This window comes from Phaseolus vulgaris, chromosome 3 (genome assembly GCF_051622355.1).
Source record: "Phaseolus vulgaris cultivar YP4 chromosome 3, ASM5162235v1, whole genome shotgun sequence".
NCBI classification, from domain to species: domain Eukaryota; kingdom Viridiplantae; phylum Streptophyta; class Magnoliopsida; order Fabales; family Fabaceae; genus Phaseolus; species Phaseolus vulgaris.
Genome location: NC_143500.1, coordinates 11,621,132 through 11,647,668, shown reverse-complemented (window position 1 = coordinate 11,647,668; position 26,537 = coordinate 11,621,132). Strand labels below are relative to the sequence as shown.

The 26,537-nt window shown below is 34.8% G+C and overlaps 1 protein-coding gene across 2 annotated transcripts; it reads left to right on the top strand.

Annotated features, from left to right (window-relative positions):
- Nucleotides 1-2,384: 2,384 nt before the first annotated feature.
- On the top strand, nt 2,385-11,766 carry EMB976 (Tetratricopeptide repeat (TPR)-like superfamily protein). 2 transcript variants are annotated; one of them, XM_068606787.2, is made up of 8 exons: nt 2,385-2,955; nt 5,442-6,858; nt 6,947-7,258; nt 8,955-9,059; nt 9,150-9,237; nt 9,333-9,454; nt 9,689-9,753; nt 10,050-11,766. In XM_068606787.2, exons 1-8 carry the CDS (start codon nt 2,416-2,418, stop codon nt 10,611-10,613), a joined length of 3,213 nt encoding a protein of 1,070 aa, XP_068462888.2. In that variant the 5' UTR covers nt 2,385-2,415; the 3' UTR covers nt 10,614-11,766. The 2 variants fall into 2 exon arrangements, with proteins under 2 accessions (XP_068462888.2, XP_068462890.2); XM_068606789.2 differs by having other exon boundaries at nt 2,390-2,955; nt 5,426-6,858.
- The last annotated feature ends 14,771 nt before the right edge of the window (nt 11,767-26,537 follow it).

Sequence of the window (26,537 nt, the reverse complement as noted above, 5' to 3'; positions counted from 1 at the left end):
TGGTTTGTAAAGAAAGCATACTTAAAATGTGTTCATCTGATGTGTCATGTTCGACACACTTTGCCAACTTCTCTGAATAATTTGTGTGGATACTTTCTTATTTATTCCGACTTAAGATCAAATTGTGATCAATTCCTTTGATAGAGAACATGATGCATATTTTACCTAAGAAGGTTCATTAAGAAAATCAAACTTAAAAACTTATCTTTATACAAAAACTTTTCAAAAGGCTTTGAATGATGAAGAATAAAACGTTTTTTAGATGTTCCGATTTATCTTTGTGATATTCCTTTTGTCCGAGATTCATTACTAAGTATGAAGTGAAGTGAAAAGTCGGCTCAATGTTCTTTTTTCTATACTTCAATCTTCAACTAACAAATGTTGTCCTTATCAACAATTTCTTTTCTTTGGCCAAATGATGCCCTTATATGATATTATTGTAGTCTTATCATACACAACTACATGTTTTGTTGGTTTAGGCACTGAATCAAAATTGTAGGGTGTTAGACTTTTACCTTAACAAAATCTTTCTCAACTTGCATATTATTAATGGTATGCATAGGAATATATGGTCCATTTATAATAGGATAATACATTCCTCTATCAACTAATTCCAAGAATATTCACATTCTTATTTTTCAAAAAGTATAATTTTCAACAAAACAATGAAGGTCTATTGATATCATAACCTTCTTCAAAAACTTGTTTTTTCAAAGTAAGTGGCTTGCACTAGAGTTTTTATATTAGTTTAGATCAACAATATCCTACATCAAGTCTCAACTATTCAACTTGAGAATTGTTGGTTCCACTAGCTTTGAAAGTTAATACAAACAAGAATCAACTCCTGGATTATTAGAATGTATGACTTTAAACTAGAGGGGGTGAATGGTTTAAAGAGGGTTTTCGCAAACTTTTAAGTCAAGAATGAAATTACTTCGAGAAACACTTGAATCAGAATTCAGTTTGCCAAAACACAAAGCAAATAAGCACAGCACCAGAAAAACAATCGGTTGTTTATACCAGTTCACAAATATCAAAACTGAATTTAAAGAGATTAAGGATAGAGAGAATGAACACAGAAGTTTATATTGGTTCACTCTAAACCCAGAGCTACATCCAGTCTTCCTAGAAACCACTGGGGAATCTACTAAGCAATCAACCCTAAATTACTTACAACACAACCAAAGAAGTGACATTGATCCCCTCAAGACACACACTTCCTTTGGCTAAACACAACAACACTAAGAATGTTGATCTTGATCCCCTCAAGAGCACACAACACTTCTCAGCAATACACATAAAGTTTCTTTCAAAGATACAAAGGATTACTCTTTTTACAGAACAAATATGAAATCAATACAAGATGAAAATCCTATCTCACACTCTTTGATCAATGCAATCTCTAAGCAATCTCAACTTTTCAAAATCTCAAATCAGTTGAAAAACTCAAATTTGTTTTTCTATATTTAAAACAAAGTTGTTTTTTTGCATAATCTTAACAAACTATTAATTGCATTTAAAGATTGGTCAAAACATTAAAAACTGGAGCGTAAACAGTTAGAAAATCATTTAATGCTCAGTCAAAGCACAAAACAGTTTTATGTTATGGTCCAAAAATAAACAATCGGTTGTTTCTACGAATCAATCGGTTGTTTTGGTTTTGACCGCAAGTCAACCACTGAAAACAGTTTTCAACCTTTCTAAAAACACCTAAGTGTAAAACTATCGATTGTTTCGACAAAACAACAGGTTGTTTTTCACTTAGTTTGAAAAACACTTTTCTTTTAAAAGGATTGAGAATGCTTATGCTTTGGATTCAATTAAGAGTGGATTATACATAAAGTCTACTCCAGATCCTATCTAAAAGACAGCTCAGCAACAACAAGCACATCCAACCTTTCATCAATCTTCAAAGGGTTTGAATTCTTCAAAGCTTGAACACATTTGGTTCAACAATACACTACAAGAAGATAGCCTTTATAAAATCTTGATCGTAAAAAGAATGTATAATCGATTTTTTTAAAAAAAATACATTAATTTTCTAAAAATTTAAATATATTATATAATTTTTTATTATAATTATAAAAATAAAAATAAATTCTTTTAAACTAATAATAGAAAACATCTTTCACCTACTTATATAAATTTATTGTTAATTTATATAATTCATAATTATACGTAGATTTATGTTTTCCATGTATTTTAGAAATTTTAGATATTAAATGTATATGTGGTGTTAAGATTTTTCCATGTATTATATTTATATTTAAAAATTTTAAATATTTAATTTATATAAATTAAAATTAAAATAATATATAATTTTTAAAATATACTAATTTGATTATTATTATTATTATATATATATATATCCAGATTTTGAACGTGAGGTGAAGTGTCTGTGGGAGCTCCATAGTAATGGAGTGTCTGAAATCCCCTCTCCTCTACTTGACTCCACCTTCCAAACCTCATCCCCTTGTGGCAAAGACAAAGAAGAAGAGACCCCCTCCCGTTCTCATTCGCTGCTCCATCAAGCGCGACCCGTGGTCTCCGACTTTTGGCGACCCCACGCGCCCGAAACCGTGGACGAAGAACCCGAAGAAACCTCTGTCGGACGACAACGCGCGGCGCATCATAAAGAATAAGGCGGCGTACCAGAGCATTCTGCGGCGGAACCAGGGCCCGCAGGCGCAGACCCCGAGATGGATAAAGAGGACCCCCGAACAGATGGTCCAGTACTTGCAAGACGACCGCAACGGTCACCTCTACGGCAAGCACGTCGTGGCCGCAATAAAAAAAGTACGCTCTCTCTCCCAGAAAGTTGATGGCGACTACGACATGAGGATGGAGATGGGTTCCTTTGTCGGAAAACTCAGCTTCAAGGAGATGTGCGTCGTGCTCAAGGAGCAAAAGGGGTGGAGGCAAGTCAGAGACTTCTTTTATTGGATGAAATTGCAGGTTCCTCTTTCTCTTCACTTCAATCTTATTATTGTTTGTTAATAAATTGGAGAAAATAGGTTAAATACTGAAAGTGTAAACTGTCATCTAATAACCAAACCATGGGTATGATTTTGTATTTCCTAACCATATCCCTTGGGATGTTATGCCAAACAATGTTATTCCTATCGACATGCTTGGTTGCTAGTTAGTAATTTTAGATAAAAAATAAAATTTGTTTTATTAAAAAATTGAAAATTAAAGTAAAAAAGAAAGATAGAAGAATGCAGTGAGAATAGGTTGTTATTATTGTAAATAATAACTTTCATTCTTGTGGAAATATGAGATACTCTGATATAGATGTTCTAGGAATCTAGAGAGACGAAGAAGTCGGATAATGGGGATTCCAGGAAATGGAATGGAACCCGAACACTTTCTTGATTGGTTTCGAATCACAGTGCATAAATATTTTTTGTAAAATTCAATGACTCCAGCTTCTGTTGTGATCAGCTATATATAGCTTATCCACACAATATAATTTACAAAAATAACCCTACTTATAACTGCCTATGACAAATCCCCCCTTTTAACAAAATTCTTGTCCTCAAGATTGAATTGAGGAAACTTCCGCTTCAAGTCAAAGTAGAATTCCCAAGTATCTTCCTTGGGTAACTGATGTTTCCACTTCACAAGTACTATGGTCACAACATGAATCCTTCTTTTCACTGTCATCCTATCCAAAATAGCCTCAGGTTCTCTTGGAGTACCCTTCAACATTGATGCAGATGGTAATGTAGCAGAATCAGGGACATTACCAACCTGTTTCCTTAAGTGAGAAACATGAAAACATTATGAATTTGAGACTGAGCTGGCAATTCTAACTTGTATGCAACTGGAACTACACAATCCACAACAAGAAAAGGTCCAAAAAAACTCGGCTAGCTTAGCACTACTCCTAAACACCACTGAAACTTGCCTATAAGACTGTAACTTCACAAAACCCTATCTCTAATATGAAATTTCTTGTCTGTCCTATGCTTGTCAGTAAGCTGCTTCATCCTCTCCTGAGCACGTTTCATGTGGAACTTCAATAACCTGAGCATCTCCTCCCTCTTTTGAAGACTTCTATCCACCAACTCAATAGTAGACTCTCCTGGCAGATATGGAAGATATGCAGGAGGTGGTCGACCAAATACAATTTCCTAGGGAGTGATCTGAATATTATTATGAAAGCTAATGTTATACGGTTATACCACCGCTCAACAAGTGGCAACCACTTGGACCATTCTTTTGGTTTGTCAGAAACATACATCTCAGATAAGTTTCAACACATCTATTAACTACCTCAGTTTTACCATCAATTTGAGGATGGTACGCTGAGGATAACTGCAACTTTACACCTTGGTAAGCCATAAGATCTTGCCAAAACTTGCTAATAAAAATAGGATCCCTGTTAGAAGTGATCATGGCTAGGAAGCCTTGCAAATTAAAAACATTATCCAAAAATGATTATGCCAAATCAGAAGTAGTAAAGGAATGAGAAACAGTTCAATGTGGGATCTCCGCCAATAACCTCTACTTATAACTGCCTATAACATACTCACCCTGTTATGGGAATAGAAACAGTTCAAAATGTGACAGAGTAATTTTTTTAGGAATAAAAATCCCAAGAATATATTTTTATAATCTTTTAAGAAATATGAAAATATTTATTTTCGTTTTCACATTTACAGGAATGAAAGAAGGTGATGTTAGACAAATATCTCCTAGGTTTGTTATTTTTACATCAATTACCTAAATCCCGGGATGTGATAAATAGTTAAGGGTTTGTGATTAATAGTATGTGGATTGTGATCCCTTAATAATCTTGTACATATTCTTTGTGATAGGGTGGTATGACACCATGTCAAGATGTTTTCCCTACTGTGTTAGCTGGGTTGATTCTTTATCTACCAGATTATCTATGCATCAGAGCTTCTGGTCACCTGGTTTTCAAATTCATTTATGTTTATGTGCATGCTTATGTTCATTTTATCAATCGGCTTAGTTGTTTTTTGGTTTGGAATTTGGTGCCCCCATCTTTTGTTTGATTGAATTTGGAATTTGGCCAACCATTATTTTAATAGTGCAATTTTAATCCATACATTAACTTGATTTCCACATTTAAAGGAAATGCTGGTGTGACATTATACAACACATCCACCTCATCTTTCTACTGACACGTAGACTTTTCCATTAAATATTGGATGTAAGTTAAAATAGTTAGAACCAAATCTGTCAGAAAAAAAGTTGGGGTACTAAATTTGAAAAATGATAATGTAGTGAAGGATAAAGAGTGTTGTTAATTATTTTCTTTAAAAAAATCCTAAAAAATAAGGTCATATTTTTTATGAAAATATTTGTGAACCTTGCGGCCGTTTATGGCATGATTATTTCATTTTATATTGTTGTTCTCCTCCAAAGTATAGAGATTGATACAGTGAATTGATAGTTTGGTGCCTCAACAGTTGAGCTACAGACCAAGTGTAATTGTCTACACAATAGTATTGCGCTTATATGGGCAAGTTGGAAAGCTGAAACTGGCAGAAGAGATCTTCTTGGAGATGCTTGATGTGGATTGTGAGCCAGATGAAGTTGCTTGTGGTACCATGCTTTGTTCGTATGCCAGATGGGGACACCACAGGGCTATGCTGTCTTTTTATTCTGCTGTAAAAGAAAGGGGAACAATTCTCTCTGTTGCTGTCTATAATTTTATGATGTCTTCTTTACAAAAGAAATCACTCCATAGAGAGGTTGTACAGATGTGGAAGGATATGGTGGAAAAAGGGGTGATACCTAATAGTTTTACTTATACCGTATCCATCAGCTCACTTGTCAAAGAAGGGCTGCATGAAGATGCTTTCAAGACTTTTGATGAGATGAGGAATAATGGAGTTGTTCCTGAGGAGGTAACTTATAATCTGCTTATAAACATAAGTGCTAAAAGTGGCAACAGAGATGAAGTGCAAAGACTGTATGAGGATATGCTTTTTCGAGGAATAGTTCCTAGTAATTACACCTGTGCTTCACTTTTATCTTTATATTACAAATATGAGGACTACCCTAGAGCCCTGTCCCTTTTTTCACTAATGGTAAGCAACAAAATTGCCGCTGATGAAGTCATATGTGGTTTGCTTATAAGAATTTATGGAAAACTGGGCTTATATGAGGATGCTCAAAAAACATTTGAAGAGACAAATCAGCGTGGTCAACTCACCAGTGAGAAAACATATTTGGCAATGGCTCAAGTCCATCTTGCTTCAGGAAAACTAGACAAAGCCTTACAAGTTATTGAACTCATGAGGTCTAGCAACCTATGGTTCTCTCGATTTGCATATATTGTGCTGCTGCAGTGTTATGTGATGAAAGAAGATGTAGTATCTGCTGAAGGAACATTTGTAGCTCTCTCCAAAACAGGTCCACCTGATGCTGGTTCTTGTAATGATATGCTCAGTTTGTATGTGGGGCTTAATTTGATTAATAAGGCCAAGGAGTTCATTATCCAAATAAGGGAGGATGAGACCCATTTTGACAAGGAGCTTTATAGAACAGTTATGAGGGTTTATTGTAAGGAGGGAATGCTGCTAGAAGCTGAGCAGTTGACATATCAGATGGTTAATAATGAATCTTTTCGAAGTGATAAATTCTTCAAGACATTTTATTGGATTCTCTGTGAATATAAGGGGGATGCACAATCTAATGATGAACTTGTGGCCATTGAGCCCATTGAAAAATTTGACGCTACAGCTCTTGGGCTGATGCTCAGTTTATTTCTGACAAATGACAACTTCAGCAAGACAAACTTATTACTGAAACTGTTGTTGGGTTATGCTTCTGGGGGATCAAAAGTTGTTAGTCAACTCATCATCAACTTGTCTAAAGAAGGTATGTCTATACAAAATTTATCGTATATTACATTCTTTGATATCTTTTTTGAAATTTCCATTTTCAACATAATTTTTTCATTTTCCAGGAGAAATCAGTAAGGCAGAATTGCTTAATCATCAACTAATTAAGCTTGGCTGCAGAATGGAAGAAGCCGCTGTAGCTTCTCTAATTAATCATTATGGCAAACAACAAATGCTGAAACAAGCTGCAGATATCTTTGCAGAATATGTAAATCCCTCCTCATCTAGTAAACTGCTGTATAACTCTATGATCAATGCATATGCTAAATGCGGGAAACAAGAGAAAGCCTATTTGCTATACAAGCAAGTGACTGAGGAAGGACATGATTTGGGCGCTGTTGGAATGAGCATTGCTGTAAATTCTTTGACCAATGGAGGTATGGCCCTGGAAAAGTAAATTAACTTGAGTGTGACCCATGAATCAACCTGATTCTTGCAATAAAATAATTGCTTTACAATCGTTAATTCGTTTGTTAGCAAAGTGCTGTAAAATACTGTAGTAATTTTGCACAGGGCTTTGAAGATGGCAGTTTCCCATGTCTTTAAAATTCTCATCTATAATAAGAAGGAACAAATCTTTAATGCATGCGTAACTTTAATGCCGAGAGTTTACATGCATTCTCTTGCTTAGCATTGAGTCATAGGAGTTTTGTCCCACTTCATGAAGTTGATTTTGGGTACCTTAAGCCAAATCCTAGATCTAAAATATTCATCTATTTGGCTGAGATAGGAGGTGTGATCATGCTTGGTCATGCTTTCCATGCTCCTTGAGAAACCATGCTTTCTCTGTCTCTTCTCTTCCCTCTCTTTGGCCTAGACTTTGAAGGCATATCGTTTTCAATTGAAGTCCAATTTCAACCCAAACTACAATTACAAATAAAATAAAAATACAATAAAAGTAAATTCTAGTCTATAAATTACAAATTATTTTTATTCTCTGATAAATTAATACTAATAAAGATCTTTTTCAATCATGCACTCATCCCACCCTCTAAGACAAATTCCTTTATTTGGACAGGCTAGCTTAATAAAATTAATATGAGTGACATGTTGTAGGGTGCATGAGGCTATTTCGTCTGTTACATCTGTTATGTATGATGCAAGCTCGGTCTTTATATTTTTGCATTGTCCTGTATCTGTTTCTTGACGGAAATCATTTATTTGGTATCTTCTAAGTGCGTTGGGAATATCCTAGGTCCTTGGGCAGTCTTGTATGATCAGTTTTTCTGGTTCTGGTAGAACAGGGAAGTCTTTTGGTGATCTGCTGCCTTTGCTGTTGTTTGATACATATGATTGGAACTTGATTGATGTTTCATTAGGAAAAGCTTAATGAGTGACCATTTGGCTTTAACCTGATTAAGGATCATGGTATTTAGAGGGGTTTTACTCATATATATGTTTAAGGACTGGGTAGCTTTCCTTTATTGATTTTATTTTTTCTTTTGGTTTTTTTTTTTGGTTGTAGGATATCTTGTTTTCCAGTCACTTATTTTTTTTATCTTACAATGCCTTTGGTTCAAAGGAGGGGGCAGGAGCAGAGGGTTTGAGTGGATGGGACCGAAATTTTCGGAAATATTAGAGGGGAAAGGAGGTTAAATAAAATCTCAAGGATAGTTTTTGCAGGACGTTCCAAAGTTATAGATCACTTTGCCCTCCCCTGCACATCTCCCCAATATTGGACAAGAGACAAAAGTGGTAGGAAGGGATTTCTCCCCTTCATTTTCTGTCCCCTCCATTTTTCTCAAATCAAGTGCACTGTGAATTTCTTCTTTTATCCACAAAAGTTAAAGATTGCTTCCCTTGTAGACTGAAGTTTTGTTTTCAAATTTAATTGGCTTCCTTTCAGCAATTCCTACAGCACTTCAATTGTTTCAAAACTTTAAGGGGATGCTGGCATCCTATTGCATTTAGTGCATGAGAATTAGATATTATTTTTAAGATGTCTGTTATAGCATGGAATTGTTAAAAAATCACACATATCTTTTATTTTCAGAAAATGTGGAAGTGATTCACCATTTTAGTTCGTCGTTATTTGGCATTTGGTAGATAATTTCATACCTAGTTCTTTTCCAGGAAAACATCAGGAGGCTGAGAATTTTATTCACAGCAGTCTTAAAGACAACCTGGAGCTTGACACTGTGGCTTACAATACCTTTATCAAGGCCATGCTTGAAGCAGGTTGATATCAAGCATCCTGCATGAATAGGAAAGATAAAATGAAACTGGAGGCTTGCTTATATATGTATGTTTATTCTTTTGGTGTTGCAGGCAAATTGCAATTTGCATCCAGTATTTTTGACCGCATGAATTCCTCTGGTGTTTCTCCATCAATTGAAACATTCAACACAATGATAAGGTTATAGTTTTGATATGCCTGTTTTTGATTCAGAAGTTTCCTATCTATCCTTTTGGTTTCTGTTTTTTAGACATAATGTTAAACTGATGACACAGTGTCTATGGACAAGATCTGAAGTTGGATAGAGCATTGGAGATGTTCAACAAAGCTAGCTCATTTGGTCTCCCGCCGGATGAAAAAACATACATGAATTTGATTGGCTATTATGGGAAAGCTGGTATTTGATCTTTTAACCTTAACCCAGATGAATTCTGATAATTATGATTGCAACGTGTATCTGGCTAGAATTCATGTGCATAATTCTTCTTCACTAGTATCTGATATAAAATGGAGAGCGCAAACATGATGAGATTAACACTTCGATATTCTCAAATCTATATGATTATTATTTTGTTTACTTCATGTTTTGTATGTCCTAGGGTTTTGCAATCTTCATTATTCAATTTTGTAGGTATGATTCTTGAAGCTTCCAAGTTGTTCAGTAAAATGCAGGAAGAAGGTATAAAGCCTGGAAAGGTAAATATGATTTTTTTAACCAGATATTCATCCAAAAATGCTCAGTCCTTGTCCATTTTTTATTTTTTGTTTATGATAATTTTGCTCATTAAATTATACCTTGCTCTAAAGAAACTTTCGTACAATTTATATGTGGATGGTGGTCAGATGCTGGTAATGGTTATTTGTAATTCATTGGTTGTGCATTATCATACTTCCGACATTGTACAAAAAGGAATATTTTGCATTTCAGGCATTATATAGTTTAGTGCTTTAGTGCTTTAGTGCTAATTCTTTGCCTTTGATTGGGAATGCAGGTAAGTTACAATATCATGATCAATGTATATGCTACTGCCGGAGATCTTCATGAAACAGATAAAATTTTCCAGGCCATGCAGAGGCAAGGTTGTTTGCCTGATTCTTTCACGTATCTTTCCCTTATCCAAGGGTACACAAGGAACATGAATTATCATAAAGCCGAGGAAACTTTATATGCTATGCAGAGAAAAGGCATTCCACCGTCTTGTGTCCATTTTAATATTTTACTCCACGCTTTCTCAAAAGCTGGGTTGATTGAGGAAGCCAGGAGGGTTTATGAGGGGCTATCAACTTTTGGTTTAGTTCCTGATCTAGTATGTTACCGTACAATGGTAAATGGTTACCTGAAATGTGGATATGTGGATGAAGGAACAAAGTTATTTGAAAGTATACGTGAATCAACAAAAGGAGACAGGTTCATCATGAGTGCAGCTGTGCATTTTTACAAATCTGCTGGAAAGGAAAGCAAAGCTAAAGAAATATTAATTTCAATGAACAACAAGGGGATCCCATTCCTGAGGAATCTTGAAGTTGGATCAGAAGAGAGAGTGAAAACTCCATGAGATATTTGTGTACTTGAGAAGCATTCTGATGATGGAAAAAGGATTAGTGTTATAATTACATATAAATCTAATCAACCTGGTAATGGTTATTGTGGATGCTGCATGTATGTTTTTGCTGGCAACGATGGTTGGGCTCTTGGTTCAGAAGTACTTTTAGCAAAAGGGACAGGATCCACGTTTGTTGCAGTGCAATCTTTGCCTTTTGACTGCTCTTCCTGCCCAACCTTCCTTTGAAAGTGTAAGTCAAGCATTCTGTTAATGGAAAAAAAGAATAGTTATGACTATAAAACATATAAATCGAATCAACCTGGTAATGGTTACTGTGGATGCTGCATGTATGTTTTTACTGGCAACGATGATAAGTACTTTATACCAAGTTATGAGATGGACTTTATAGATATTATAGACTCCAGGCACGAAGAGATTCTGAGCATTCTATGTTCCTTCCAACATAACTGACGAAATGGCACTGCTGAAGTGATGAGACCCCAAGTGTGTGTGCAAAGACAGAAGAGTAGAGATATGGATAGGGATCAGATACACTTGTAACTAAATCAGTACATTTGTAACTAACTAAACTGTGACTAGTAGAATAAATAGGAGGTTGGTTGGAGGAGCAAAGGGTTGTTGTATTGTTTACTGGTATAGTAAGCACTCTCAAATTGCCCTAATCTGTACAAGGATGTTAGAATAAAATCTGTATTTTTTCTGCAAGCCACGTCAATCCCTAAAATCTGAGGAAGCCATTACTCTGGTTTACCCAAAATTTGAGCAGCAGGGAATTGTATGGATGAAGCTCAACAGAAACCAGTTTTGAAGACACCGGCGATGAGGTTGAAGAACAAAACTAAAGATTCTTAGGTTGACTTGTCCTTTTTCAGAAGAGAAAGAACTGTGCTGCAGTCTTGCAGAAACTATAGGGTATAAATTAGAGTTTGAAAATATGAAGACAACTCATGGTAGAAAACCTTAGGGACTTATTTATTACTTAGTTAAACGGACATATTTATCTTGTTTTGGAGGCTATTGTATTGTTAGATGTTTACTCCTATTTTATGTAGATTAACACTTAAAATGGAGGACTTGCAACTACTATTTTGTTTCTGATAATGTGTGTTTTAAAATATTTATGTAGCTTGCTCTTGTGTAGATATTTGAACCGCTTAAGCACAGGCGTTATTTTATCGCAAATGCCAAAAAATATTTATTTTATAAAATATTAGACATTATTATGAACTTTGATATTTCAGTTACGTTAATATCTCAACATTCACTGATATTTCAGTTAGGTTAATATCTCAACATTCACTAATTATCTGTCATCACATAAGTAATACCAAAGAAAAGAAAAGAAACAAGATATAAAATCCCATATCAAGAGATTACGAAACACATTTCCATTTAAACAAAACGAAATATGGGGATCACACCAAACTCATATCAAGAGATTACAAAACACACTCCCAATTAAATAAAACGAAACACATTTCCAATTAAACAACGAAACATGGGGATCACACCAAACCAATAGCAAGAGATTACAAAACACACTCTCAATTAAATAAAATGAAATATGGGAGCTGAAACCTATTATAGACAAAATACCATTTGAAGTCAATCTTATTCTCAATTCCCATATTTGTTAATTTGTCAACACAATTATCTCCTTTGCGAAAGACATGTGATATCTTGAGTTCCATAACTTCAAGGAGAGGAAAAAACTTGCATAATAAAAAAGTCAAATTCAACAAGAATAACTCTCATGATCTTAACATATAATGAATTTTGAATCTCCAAAGAAGAAAATAAGCTACCAATATACTCACTCTGACTACCTTTGAAGATATTAACAAAAGCAACAACACTAGGGCAACCTTTAGCAATACCATTAACATTAATTTTAACCCAACTCACATTTAGGAAGTTCCAGACAACTTGAGCAGAAGGACAAACTTTCCCAGGCTAAGTGTTGATACTAAAGAACTTCAAAATAGAAAATTCGGTGATATCATTATTCATAGATTCAATGGAGGCATTACCTAACAATCTAATGTACCATTTGATAGCATGGATGATTTCCCATGCTCCGAATCATCCATAAGGAATAAGTAACAATTGTTAACTCAATGTGCTTAATTAGTGAACTCCCTAAAAAGGTTTAAATCATAAGAGAAAGAGTAGTTAAATTAGTGAAGACTTGTTAAAGCCAAAACCAAATACACATAGTAGTAGGACATTTAGAGAATAAATGCAAAATAGTTTCCTCTTGCTCCCTACACAAAGGGACACATAGAATATAGAGAAACACCCATTTTGTGAACATCCTTATCAGCGGGTAATCTATTTTGAAACACCTTCCAAAAAACTAAAGGCTTAGCAGGAGGAATGAAATTATACCAAATTAGATTCCCCTAATCACATGAGAAGAAGGGAAAAATTGCCTTGCTGCCTTATGATTAAGCAAACCAGAATCCTCCAACATCCAATTGGGAATATCAAAAGAACTAATGTAGCAAGATCACTCAAATTGTGAATATCAAGTAAGTTGCAAAGAGTAGAGGACAAAATCCATGTGTTACCATTCGATGCATGGACTACCTTAGTTGAGAGTTTAACCATATCTTGATAAGGAACACTTGCAAACAAAGATATACATCTAATGGAACATCACAAATCATTCCAAAAATTTATTTGATTACCCGTGCCAACAATCTAAAAGTATTTTTCAAAACAATGTCATAATAATCTTTTGATACCAAGCCATAGTTCAAGGCATGCAGTTGTATGCAAAATCTCAGGCTAGTCTAAAAGGATATGCTTTATTCTCCACCTAAAAATTAGGAACTTGTAAACCCCATCAGATTTAGAGCTACATATTTTATGCCAATTAACAATAATAATGCATTGCTTATTAATGTTTTCAGTCCAAATAAACTTCCTAACCCATTTGTCAACCTGATGTGATTCCACTAGCACAATTAGAATGATTCTTGACATTCTTAGGAATCATCTTGAGTTGGTTATGAGATAGACACTTTATCATAGAATTGGATCAAGGTTCTATGAACAAGAACTCACCAAAACTAGTGTCAAAACACAAACTCATATGGAAGTTCCAATTATTATCAAATTGAACCGAATAAAATGAGATGAAAAGCAATTGCACCGAATAAAATTGACATAGAATTGAAATGAACCGAACAAAATGAACTAAAAGGCAAGAATACTGAAAAGAAGTGCTGGAAATGTAAAAGCACCGAACCAAAATAAAAAATAGAAGAAGAACAGCTGCAGGAAAATGAAAGTGCTGAACCAAAACACAAGAACACAAGCTTAAGACATGAATATCAAAAGAGAAGGAAGGAAGGAGAAGAGAAAACTCATGAAGATGGATGTATGGTTGGATGATCACGCCACTAGGAGGATGGAGACTCCAAGATAAGTGTGCAAGCCGCCACTTGAGGTAACCATAGAACTCTTAAGATAAGACTAGTGAGGAAGGCACAAAGCTCTCCAATGCTCTCTCAAAAATTGAGTATAGTTTCTTTAATCAAAATTCAAATCTGAAAAATACAAAGGAAGCACATTAATTTATAGGCTAAGAGGTGCTGAAAAATAGGTGGGAAATTTCAAATAAAACTCATTTGAAATTCCCACAAAAAACAAGTCACATGGGAGGTGTGACCTTTTTCTACTATGACACCTCCTAAAAACTACACCTACACCACTCTCCTAAGTCACATGGACAATGCGACTTTCTTTTACATTTTCACACTCCTTTGTTTAATAACCACACCTCCTAAAACTATACAAGTGTATTTCAAAGCTTGGCCTTGCCCCTCATGGGATGGACTTGGGCTCTTTGGGCTTTGGCCTTCTTGGGCTTGGGCTTGGGCTTGGGCTTTGGGCTTGGGTCTCATCTTTATTTTATATCTTCTTTTAATTTTGAGAAGACTAGAAGGAAGAACTTCAAATGTGAGGGTGGATGTCCTCTTCCTCCATTAATAAAAGCATCCTTTATTTGATTCTCATCACAACCCCTTTAAGAAAATAAAGGAGATTACTTGCCATTTATAAACCTGAAATTCGTATGATAGAAAACTAGCAACAACTGAATTAACCAACTGAAATCTTCCCATCATACTAAAAGTTTTCCCTTTCCAAGAAGCTAGCTTAATTCTAATCTTATCTGCAAAAGGTTGAAGAAAGTGAGTTTTAGATAGGAACCCTTAAGATAGATAAAAGGAATAGACCCTCTATTACAAATAAGAATATTTATAACCCTTATATTAAAAATAGTAGAAGCATCAAATAGAAATAATGACCCTTAAAAGTATTGATCCACTTCCTTGAAGTTGAACCATATGAATGGAGAAAATTCATAAGGCTATTTATAGTTATTTTATTAGCCATGCAAAGCACACAAATGTCATTAACATAAAGCACATGAGAAGGAAAATTAAAACTTTTTGGACCATCCATTGGAATTATTTTATGAGTATTGATAAGTTGAGAAATTCCTTTACTTAAAACCTCCTCAACAAAACAGAACAATAACAGGGATAGGGGATCACGCTGTGATACAAACCATCTCGACAAACAGATGATTAAGGACACAATAGGCACTTCACAATTAAGTTAGTCGTCTCAACATCCAAGACAAGGCCTCACCAAACTCCAGAAGGACCTCAGCAAAAGAAGAATTGGACATAGGCCAAAGCATTAGATGTTCTTTCTTATGGTCTTTTTAAAAGACAAGTTTATGTAAATAAATTGGGCTCACTTTGGGGGTCCAAATAGAAGAATAAGCTAGAGTGGGCTGTGCTTATAATTTGGGCTTGTGTCAAGCCCACCTTTCATGACATGTGCACCTAGGTTTAGGTTTTCTTTGTCCTACCTTCTAGAAGGTTTCTAAAAAATGACACCTCTACCCCTCTATCTTGTTCTCCAAGACACTCCCTCCTATAAATAGAGTGTCTTGCCTCATGTATTTCACACATTGAATTTTGAATAGAAAAGAAACTTTGTTAGAGTGTTGAGTGAGTCTTGAGTGATCTCTTTTTGTGGGTCTTATCGTGGGTGTTTGTACACTTCAAGTGACGACTCTTCACCACTCATCTTGGAGTCTGCCACCACTCTAAGTGGCGTGACCACCACCATAATCCATAAGCTTCCTCCATCTCTTATATTATTGTGTTCTTCTTTTCCTTTTTGGTTTTTCCATCTCGTTGCTTTCCATTATATGCTTTAATTCTGCACCTCTTCATCATCATCACCATATAATTTTGTTTTCTCTTTTGTCCTCTCAAAGTGAATCTTCACACTTAGTTAACCACTTGGTTAAGCTCGTGTCTAGTGAAAATCTTCTTTGGGTTTCTCACCATAATTGTTAAACTCCAAAAAGCCTAAAAAAAGTGAAACCTCTAAAATGTGCATTCCTAAAATCAAATCACATCACTCTGCCTAACCCCCTCTACTATAGGAGAAAAAACCAAAAAGATTCCCACTCACCCTTATAGAGAAGTGGGTAGAGTTCAGGGTTTGTTGAATCCATGAAGTAAAGATTTGGTAGAACCCAAACTACTGCAACACCTGTATAAGAAAACTCTAATTGAAAGTTTCCAATACTTTTTAAATATCAATTTTAAAAGTCACATTACCACCTTTAACCTTTTTGGACAACATGTTTATGGCTTGAAGTTATGCAAATACAGTCATTGATTTGTCTCCCTTTGATGAAGCCAGTTTGGTTAAGAGATATGATTCAATTGGCAATTAGAGCAAATTTATGTGCCAAAATTTTAGAATAGCTCTAAAATCTTTAATACACACAACCCCTCTCTTCCCTCAAAAACTTAGGAATGAGAGAAACCACATTAGAGTTCAATTTAGGTAAAACTCAATTTTGAGAAAAAAAAAAAACTACTTCACAACATTGCATACATCAACCTTAATTATATCCTAGCAAGCATCATAAAAGGAGCCACCAAAGACATTAGGACCAAGAGCACTATCACTACAAAGATAAAAAAGAAATAGCATGTTTTATATCATTAGAAATAAAGTTATTCTCATCTTCACTGACTAGGTTAGGAATGTAGTTCTAAATTAAAGAATTTTTGTGGTTCAAAGATACAAGATTATGCACATATTCAACATAAAAGCTTTTCCAAAATCAAATCATCTTCCACAAGTCTATAAATTCCAATACCATTATGTCTTTTTTTTACCACATTTTATCTCCACCCTTAAACCAAATCATTTTTGCGTTTTCTTTGTAGAACATAGCTTGAAATTCCAAAGCAAAAAGTGAGTTCATCCATGACTTATTTTTCTTTAGAAAGGAGAAAATACAAAAAAGATAAGGGAGTTTCTCCAATTGCAATTGAATCGAATTTAAATTCTACTATTTTTCAATTATAGTAACATGAACATTACCAAACAAGTCCTATTCCATGTTTTGAGAACAAACTTCAGCCTTTGAAGCTTTTTTTGCAAGATCAACATAGGATAAACAAGAATCATCTCAAACCAAAGATTGCTTGATAAAACTTTTTCAATCAGGACGCTCAGGCCACATCTTGAAAAAACTAAAGAAAGAAGGCATGTTAGAGGCTTTATCTTTAGATAAGGAATCCAACAAAGAGTGATGATCAAAACTTTATATCTACAATTGGACTAAAATAAAATTACAAAGAGAACGATCTAATTTCCTGTCAATTCTTTGATTTTCCAAAATGCCATTAACATATAGAAATAAAAAGTAGAAGAAGGGCAATGAGATCATTGTTATTGATCCAATCATTAAAATCAGCACAAGAGACACTATTAGGCAAGAAACCCCCTTTAGATTCACCAGCAGATAAAATGGCATTAAAATTTCCAAAGAGACAACATTGACCCCGCAAATTACTTAAACCAATCCAAAGTGACATCCTAACATGATAAGAAGTGGCACCATATATACCTAAAAATAGAAAAAGAGATATAATGTGAACATGATTGTATAACATTAGTAATGACATTTTATCTTCCAAGACACCACATTCTAGAGACATTACAATGATTATCAGTAACCAAACATAATTTAAAATTCAATTTTTCAAAGCACATGACATGAGAGGTATAAAAAGAAGTCACAGGCTTAGCAATGAAAAGGAAATGAGGTTTCTACTCCTGAATGATCTTACTCAATATATTAAAAGTCTTCACATTAAAATTCCCTCTTATGTTTTAGAACAAGCCTCTTAACTCCATTACTGTTTTTTGGATGGTCCTACATTAGAGGATATTTTTTGTTGCTTGGCACTTTTGAGACACTATCAATAACAATCTCATTTTTGCAGAACATTATGATCTTTGATTATTATTTTATGACAAGTGTACCGTGTCAAAAATTATAAAGTATCCCTAAGGACGAATATTGAACCCACTAGGAACAATTGAATTCTCAAGTATAATATGTTGAACAAGGTGCTTTGATGTCTCCAAGTCCAAGTGAAAAGCTTGAAAATCTTGTTGTTGGTTGTGTGTGTGTTGTCTAGTAGTCTTTGAAATGTTAATTCACTCCTTAAGATGATCCAAGTTCATTTGAATCTTAATCTTTTTTAAAAGATGGGTTTTCTAAAAGGGTGTGAAATTTCAACCTGTTGAAATGTCGATTCAACCTGTTGTTTGAAACTTAGTGGTTTTTAAAATGGCTTGGAAAGCTTATCTTTGCTTTAGCTTTGCTGTCAAACAGATTCAACCAGTTGTTTCGAGAAATCAATTGGTTGTTTTTATGAAATTTGAACAAAATTTTGTTAACTGATTTTAATCTGTTTTAAATGACTCAAATAGCTTTTGGTTTTTGATTTAACTGCTTCAACCATTTCATTGAAGTATAAAAAGGTTGTTATAAGCTCCTTAACATTAATCAAGAAAGAGAGATTAATCAAAAACAATTTTCAAGATTTCAAAAGCTTTGGATCATCTCAAGTGTGGAATAGGATTGGATCTTGTACTTCTAAACTTTAAGCTTTGATTTACCCAAGTGTATTCTGTTCCTTTTCTTCCTTAAACATTTTATTTTTGCGTGTTCTGGTGTGGTGCAGTTCCAAAAGGTGTTTATGGAAACTGTGGTATGCCAAAACTAGTGTGTATTCTTTAGGGGTTCAAGATCATCACTTTTTGTGTGTTTTGTAATCTAGGTTTGATTACATAGTGAATTCTTAGTGGTTAGCTGAGGATTGGATGTAGCTCTTAGTTAAGAGTGAACTAGTATAAACATCTTGTGTGAATTTCTCTTTCCCTACACTCATTAAACTATTTTAACATTATTTTAAAAATCTGCTAGTATAAACAAACAGTTGTTTCATAAAAATAACAGGTTCATTTTCTGGAATCAAACTTAAAACAGTTGTCTATTGGTTGAACAAAATTTTCAATTGATTGAATCTTCATCACTTTTCACTCTACCTTTAATCTTTGCAAAAATCTTTCAAAACATTATTCACATCCCTCTTGTTTAAGGCCTATAGTTCTAACAATTGGCATCAGGAGCCGAGTTCTTGAAAGTCACTCAAGTTTTCGATCCTAAAACCTTTCTAAAATAGCTGAAAAACTACATTTTGGGGAGGGTGCTTCTATAAACAGGCCACCTTTGTTTTATGGATTGAACTATCAATTTTGGAAGGTTAGAATGAAAATCTTTGTTAAGTCAATTGATAGAGAAATCTAGGATGCTATTGTAAATGGACCTTTTGTACTAAAGTTTGAAAAGGATGATGTTTTGATTAAAAAACCTTGGTCCAAATGGACTAAGAGTGAAAGTAAAAGAAATCAATATGATTGTATTGACAAGAACATCATCACTTACGCTTTGAATTCTGATGAGTTTTTCAGGGTCTCACAATGTGCTTGTGCAAAGTAGATGTGGGACATCCTTGAGGTTACCCATGAAGGCACCATTGATGTGAAGAGAGCAAGGAAGCATGTTTTGATTCAAGAATATGAAATGTTCAGAATGCTTAAAGGGGAAACCATCTCGGATGTGCAGAAAAGATTCACCCACATAATGAATCATCTCATCAGCCTTGGCAAGATCTTTGAAAGGGAGGAGCTCAACATCAAGATCCTCAAATGCTTGATAGGTTTGGCAACCAAAGAAAATAAGAGTTCTAAAAGAAGCTTCCTCATTTCCTCAAAAAAAGTTAAAAAGGTAATGCTTTCTCAAAGGGCTATATTTATAGCTTATCCAAAGAAAAACCTTAAAAGTGAGGCGGCGGTAGATAGTTTTAAGTGCTTGGCTCCTTTGGTAAAAGAGTTTGAAGATGTGTTCCAAGATCCCTCTAAAGGATTAGCTCCTCTAAGGGGAATTGAGCACCAAATTGACTTCATACCCGAGGCTTCTTTACCAAATAGGCTAGCATATAGAACCAATCCAACCGAGGCCAAGGAAATTCAACAACAAGTAGAGGGTTTAATAGTTAAGGCTTGGGTCCAAGATAGCATGAGTCCTTGTGTTATGCCTATGATTCTTGTCCCTAAAAAGGATGGGAGTTGGAGGATGTGTATGGATTGTCATGCCATAAACAATATCATCATTAAGTATAGGCATCCAGTCCCTAGATTAGATGACTTGTTGGAGAGTTACATGGGTCTCAAATCTTCACCAAAATTGATCTTAAGAGTGGTTATAACCAAATCTAGATTAAACCGGGAGATGAATAGAAAACCGCCTTTAAGACCAAGTTTAGGTTGTATGAGTGGTTAGTCATGCCCTTTAGCTTAACCAATGGTCCAAGCACCTTCATGCGACTTATGCACCACGTTTTAAGACCTTTCATTGGCAAGTCTGTAATGGTCTATTTTGATGACATCCTTATGTATAGCTTGTCCTTGAAAACCATAAGGAGCATGTTAGGCAAGTCTTAGAAACCCTTAGGAAGGAAAAATTGTATGCTAATCCAGGAAAATGTGTGTTTGGAATAGATCACATAGACTTCCTAGGGTTTGTTATGAGTTTAAAAGGGATGCGTGTGGATGAAGAAAAGGTGAAAACAATTAGAAATTGGCCTACACCCACCAATATTAGTGTGGTACGAAGTTTTCATGGACTTGTTAGTTTCTATAAAAGGTTTTGTGAAAGACTTTAGTACCATTGTTGCACCTCTAAATGAAATAGTAAAGAAGGATGTGGTGTTTAAATGGGGCCAAGAACAAGAAAAATATTTTGAGACTTTATAGGATAAATTAACCAAGGCACCCAGTTTAACACTTCCCGATTTACTAAGACATTTGAGATTGAATGTGATGCCTCCAACATAGGCATTGGGGCTATCCTCCTTCAAGAGGGTCACCCCATAGCTTATTTTAGTGAGAAACTCAAGGGAAGTCATCTCTATGACAATGAACTTTATGCTCTTGTTAGGGCCTTGCAAAATTGGCAACATTATTTTTTTCCAAAGGAATTAGTGATACATAGTGATCATGAATCCCTTAAATATTTAAAAGGCCAAAGCAAGATTAACAAGAGACATGCTAAATGGGTAGAGTTTATTGAGCAATTTCCTTATGTGATCAAACATAAGCAAGGTAAAGCTAATGTGGTGGCGGATGCTCTTTCAAGAAGGCGCACCTTGCTAAATATTTTGGATACTACTTGGGATTTGATCACATAAAGAAAATCTATAAAGGTGACCTTGATTTTTCTACATATTTCAAGAGTGCTCAAAGGGTGGACACAAAGACTTTTTTATACATGATGATTTTCTCTTTAAAAGGGAAAAACTTTATGTACACCAAGGGTCTTTGAGGCAATCTCTTGTTAGAGAGGCACATGAGGGTGGTCTTATAGGACATTTTGGCGTAGCTAAGACCTTAGATACATTGTATGAGCTTTTCTTTTGGTTCCACATGCGTAAATCTGTACATAGCTTTTGTGATAACCCCATGGCATATATACCCTTCTTCCCATCCCGGACATGCCTTGGATAGACCCCTCTATGGATTTCATTTTAGGTCATCCCAAGATATCTAAGGGTATGAACTCTATCTTTGTGGTGGTGGATCGCTTTTCTAAAATGGCTCATTTTATTCAATGCCACAAAGTAGATGATGCTTGTTATATTGAAAATCTCTTCTTCAATGAAGTTGTTAGATTGCATGGGCTTCCTAGAAGTATAGTATCTGACAGAGACTCTAAGTTCTTGAGTCACTTTTAGAAGACATTGTGGGGAAAACTTGGCACTAAACTCTTGTTTTCTACTACTTGCCATCCCCAAACTGATGGTCAGACATAAGTGGTCAATAGGACTCTGGCTCAAATGTTGAGATGCCTTATTTTCGGGAACCCAAGAGTGTGGGAAAACTTGCTTCCTCACATTGAGTTTGCTTATAATTGGTTAGTTAACTTTACTACTTCTCATAACCGTTTTGAGGTTGTGTATGGGTTCAATCCCCTCACACCCCTTGACCTCCGTCCTATTCCTATTCTTGATGAGGTGTTGTGCAAAGATGGTTATGAAAATGCTTCTTTTATTAAAGACTTGCACCATCACATCAAGCTTCAAATTGAAAGGACGGTAGGCAAGTATGCCACATACGCTAATAAAGGGCGTAGGGCATTGATCTTTGAACCCGGGTATTGGGTTTGGCTTCACTTGAGGAAGGATTGCATCCCTACTCAAAGGAAGTCCAAACTTTTACCACGTGGTGATGGTCATTTCCAGGTCCTTAAAAAGATTAATGACAATGCTTATGAGTTAGATCTACCTAACAATTATTTAGAAAGTCATTCTTTTAATGTTAATGATCTGACTCCTTTCTCTGCAGGTGTTGCAAAATCGTGGACGAATTCTCTCCCACCCGGAGAGCATGATGAGGACCTAGGAGAGAGCGCACCCATTGACCAAGCCCAGCCTTCCAGGAGGATGACTCAGAGCATGACCCAAGATACAGGGCTAGGTTAGGATCCACCTCTAACCAATGCTTCAGCGCTTAGCCTTCCCCAGAGGATCACAAGAAGTAGAGCCCAGGCCTTAGGAGTTGAGCATAAACTATTGTCTTTATTTGTAGTCTCAGTAGAATAGGTTTCTTTTAGCATAATAGGGGTGTGCTTATCACTTTAGCTTGTGCATATCCTTTTAGGGAAGGAAGTTGACCTAGTTTCTAGAAGAATGGCCTTAGGGTGCGACATTGACTTAGTCAATGCTAAGGTCGTCCCACTTTTACCTTCCCATCCTACCCTTGCTTCATCTTGGTCTCCAAGGCACCATCTCCTATAAATAGGGTGTCTTACTCCTTGTATTTTCATGTTGAAATTTGATATAGAAGGAAAACTCTGCATAAATTATGTGGGGTTTGTATGCTCTAGCTTAGGTCTTATCTTATGAGAGTTGAGAGCTCTTCAAGTGGCGGCCCTCCATACTCATCTGGGAGGATCCACACTCCAAGTGGTGTGTTCAATCTCTTGCCACACCATAAGCTTTCTTTCCTTCATCTCTTTCTTCCATTTTCCATATACCATTGTTATTGTGTTTCGTGTTCTTGTTTTTGTTTCCATTGTTCAATTCGATTCCATCTATCTCTTTTGTTTCCTTTGCATATCTTTTCAAACCCACAACATGCATCATTCACACCTTATAATGTGTTTTTCCTTTTACCTTTGGAAGTGAACCTTCACACTTACTTAACCACTTGGTTGAGTTCGTGTCCAGTGGGAATCTTCCCTAGGTCTCACCATATATTTTCTAAAAATCAAAATCATAAGTAAAGTGTCACCCCTAAAATGGATAAATCTAAAATCAACTCACATCAGATATTGATGCCCATATAAAAATCATTTATATTAATTCCTTGCATATAAAATTATTAAGACAGTCTCCTAAATATCGATATCTCGCATATTTATAAAAATCGTTATCGTTACGAAAAAATGTTGATAGAAATTAACATTTCAAATTTATTCCTAGCATTCAAATATGTTAAGCATTATCATTTAAGTCAGATGCTTAGAAGTTATCAATCAAAGTCATGATAAATCAAGCATTCAGAATAAAATGACAATACCAATCATCAACTAAGAACAAAATATTATGTTTAAATATCACCTCAAGACATAAGAGTTTGAACAAATTACTCTCAATCCCAAAGGGTAGAATAAGCCACTCATGTTGGCCATTAAAAGCATGGAAAGCAAGAAAAGAAGATCCATGATGTTTCTCTTTGATGGTTGCCTCCTTTAGGGTTTTCTATCTCCTTCTATTCTCCCAATGATGTTTAGGGTTATGCCTCACACCTCATATTTAACCTAGTTAGGCTTGGGCTAAGTGACATTTCGCCTAAGCGAGCTACAACTTGCTTGGGCGAGTTGGATGAGAAAAAGCCCAACTTCCCCGGAGTGAACTTGTCTGTGCGAGTTTGGGCGATTACCTCAAGAGTGATATGGTTGCAACGAGTTTAAACGATTTTTTAGCGAGTTTTCAATGTTCCAACTTTCTCTTTTCATCTTTTTTACACTCCTTTAGCCCTTTCATCTTTGATTTCCCCTAGAATCCTGACATTAACACAAATTTGGGAATAAACCATTCTTATTCATATTATAATCACAAAATATGTAAAAAGGTTTAAATTCATAAATTAGGGGTTAAATTATAGTTATTTTATCAATAAATATCCATAAGCGTCTGTCTTTTAATATGGAATATTAATGAAATATGGCACTTATCAACTCTCATTCTCATTTTCTCGGCCTTGCAAATTGTTACTCAATTGTAGTCTAAATAGAATACCCAACCTAGTAGAATTTTTTTGTGTGAAAATAAATGCGTTTTTTCTTGATTATCTTGATTCCTATTTTCCTCGACCAAACTATGGATTAGCTTAAGAGGAGGCATTCTAGCCAAATCATAAAACAACTTATCTACCACCATAGGAAAACCCTCCACATTTTGACCATGGTTGAGATGATCATGTAAAGATGTTTCAGGTATGTCAAGGTCCAATTTGTCCTTACTTTGCTTAGAAAGATACTTTTGTGTAACTTTATTCACATTTTGATTAATATTTTCCTACACATTACTGGAGTTTATGCTTGATTGTCTATTCCTATAATTAGAAACAGAATGTCCAATCATTTTACAAATATGCCTAAAAGGGATTAATTTCTCATACTCAATGTTTGCCACATAGGCAAAACCATGTCTCTCCACAAGTAGTTGGTAAGGCAGATTTGAAAGCATATCAACACAACCATCAAAACTATGGCAAAAAAGTGACTTACCATTTGGCATGGGAAGCATGAGTGTGGCCTGAGAAGCATGAATGCCCACATGACTCTTCCTCAATGGAGAGGATCCACACCAATTAAGAGGTGGCATTTATCAACCTTTTATTTAAGATGAATCTTTCAATGAGGAAGACATTTGTCAACTTCTCATTTAAGAGGATCATGAGCATGGAAAATGTGACACAACTTGTCACCTTGTTATTGGAGATTTTAGGACAAGTATCCTTTAAATAGGAGTGCATCTCTCTTGTGATTTTTCAACTTGAAATTAATAATGAAATGTTGCCCATTTTTGGCCATTCTACTTGCTTCTTAATTATCCCTAGGTTAGTCTCCTTCAAGACTTAGCCTAGAATTTTTCCTAGTGAATGGGTCTCACCTCTCTCTCTCACAAATTCCTAACTCCACTTTAATTTATGGAAACTACTCTTGAGTTTCTTTAATGCTTCCGCTCCTCAAATCTCTTTCATTATCCATCCAAAGAAAAAATTACAAAGATCATTACTAGAAGAATATTGTTTTCCATCAAGCACACACTTTATGTCTTTTTTATCTCCCTGTTTAAAAACTTGATACAAAAGGATGCATTGATCAATATGCAGAATGGGTTGATAACCCATAAAGAAAAACAATTTTTTATTGAAGTTAGTGAGGGCCCAATAAATTGGTGATACACCTCATAATATATATGCAAGTTGGATTAGAAAACAAGTTTATATGAAGGTTTGAAACTCTTTACAAAAGTTATTATTGATTACTTTAATTAATGTATGTGTTGGTTTATTTTGGTAAATGCACCAATTTAATCGAAGTTAACAAATAGGGTGAGGGTTGTTGAACCATAGGAAATTGACAAATATCTATCTTTATCACAAGTTTAACTCTTGTGAAATATCTTTACAAAAGAAAACTACTTTGATTTCATTTTTATGAATTGAAATTCACAATGGCTCAAATATTCAAGTTAAAGGTTATTATGAAAGAATTTAAAATTCAATAGATAGAAAGTTGAGATTGGACTTCATCATTCACATTATCCATGTTGGATAATGTTCTAAAGTTAAGTTGTTTAAGAATGACCATATAAGATCAATTCCTTAAATATACAACAAACAATTCAACATTATGATCATGTTTAATATACTTAATATATTGAAATCTCTTCCTAATAATTTAGCATGTTAACCATTCTCATTCCTTTCAAATTCTAAGAATCCCTTCCCATCCAAAACATAGGTTCTAAATCTCAAAACTACCTATTAGAATCGTTAAACACATAATGAAAAAAAAATATTGAATGGAGATAAACAAATATATATATATATATATATATATCACCAAAATAATTTGAAGATCAAGATACATTCAATCCTAATGACAAGATTTAGTTGCTCATCACAATTATTATAAATAGAAAAACTCAAGAAAATATAAGAAAAGAGCAATCTATGACACAAATCCAATCTCCCTTTCTTTATTTGAGTTACTTACCTTCTTTCTCCTTCATTCTTCAATCCTCCAATTATTTATATGTTTTCATATTAATGAATTTTCATAAGTGGGATACTTTTTCTTAAGTGAAATAGGTACTTAATTTGAAGAAAGGTATTTTCGCTCAAGTGAAAAGGTTTTAAGTAAAAGATTTTATGTGTCAT

Coding starts and splice junctions, on each gene's coding strand:
- EMB976 (XM_068606787.2), top strand. CDS start 2,416: ATGGAGTGTCTGAAATCCCCTCTCCTCTACTTGACTCCACCTTCCAAA. Junction 2,956..5,441: donor TTTATTGGATGAAATTGCAG/GTTCCTCTTTCT, acceptor GTGCCTCAACAG/TTGAGCTACAGACCAAGTGT. Junction 9,238..9,332: donor ACATTCAACACAATGATAAG/GTTATAGTTTTG, acceptor CTGATGACACAG/TGTCTATGGACAAGATCTGA.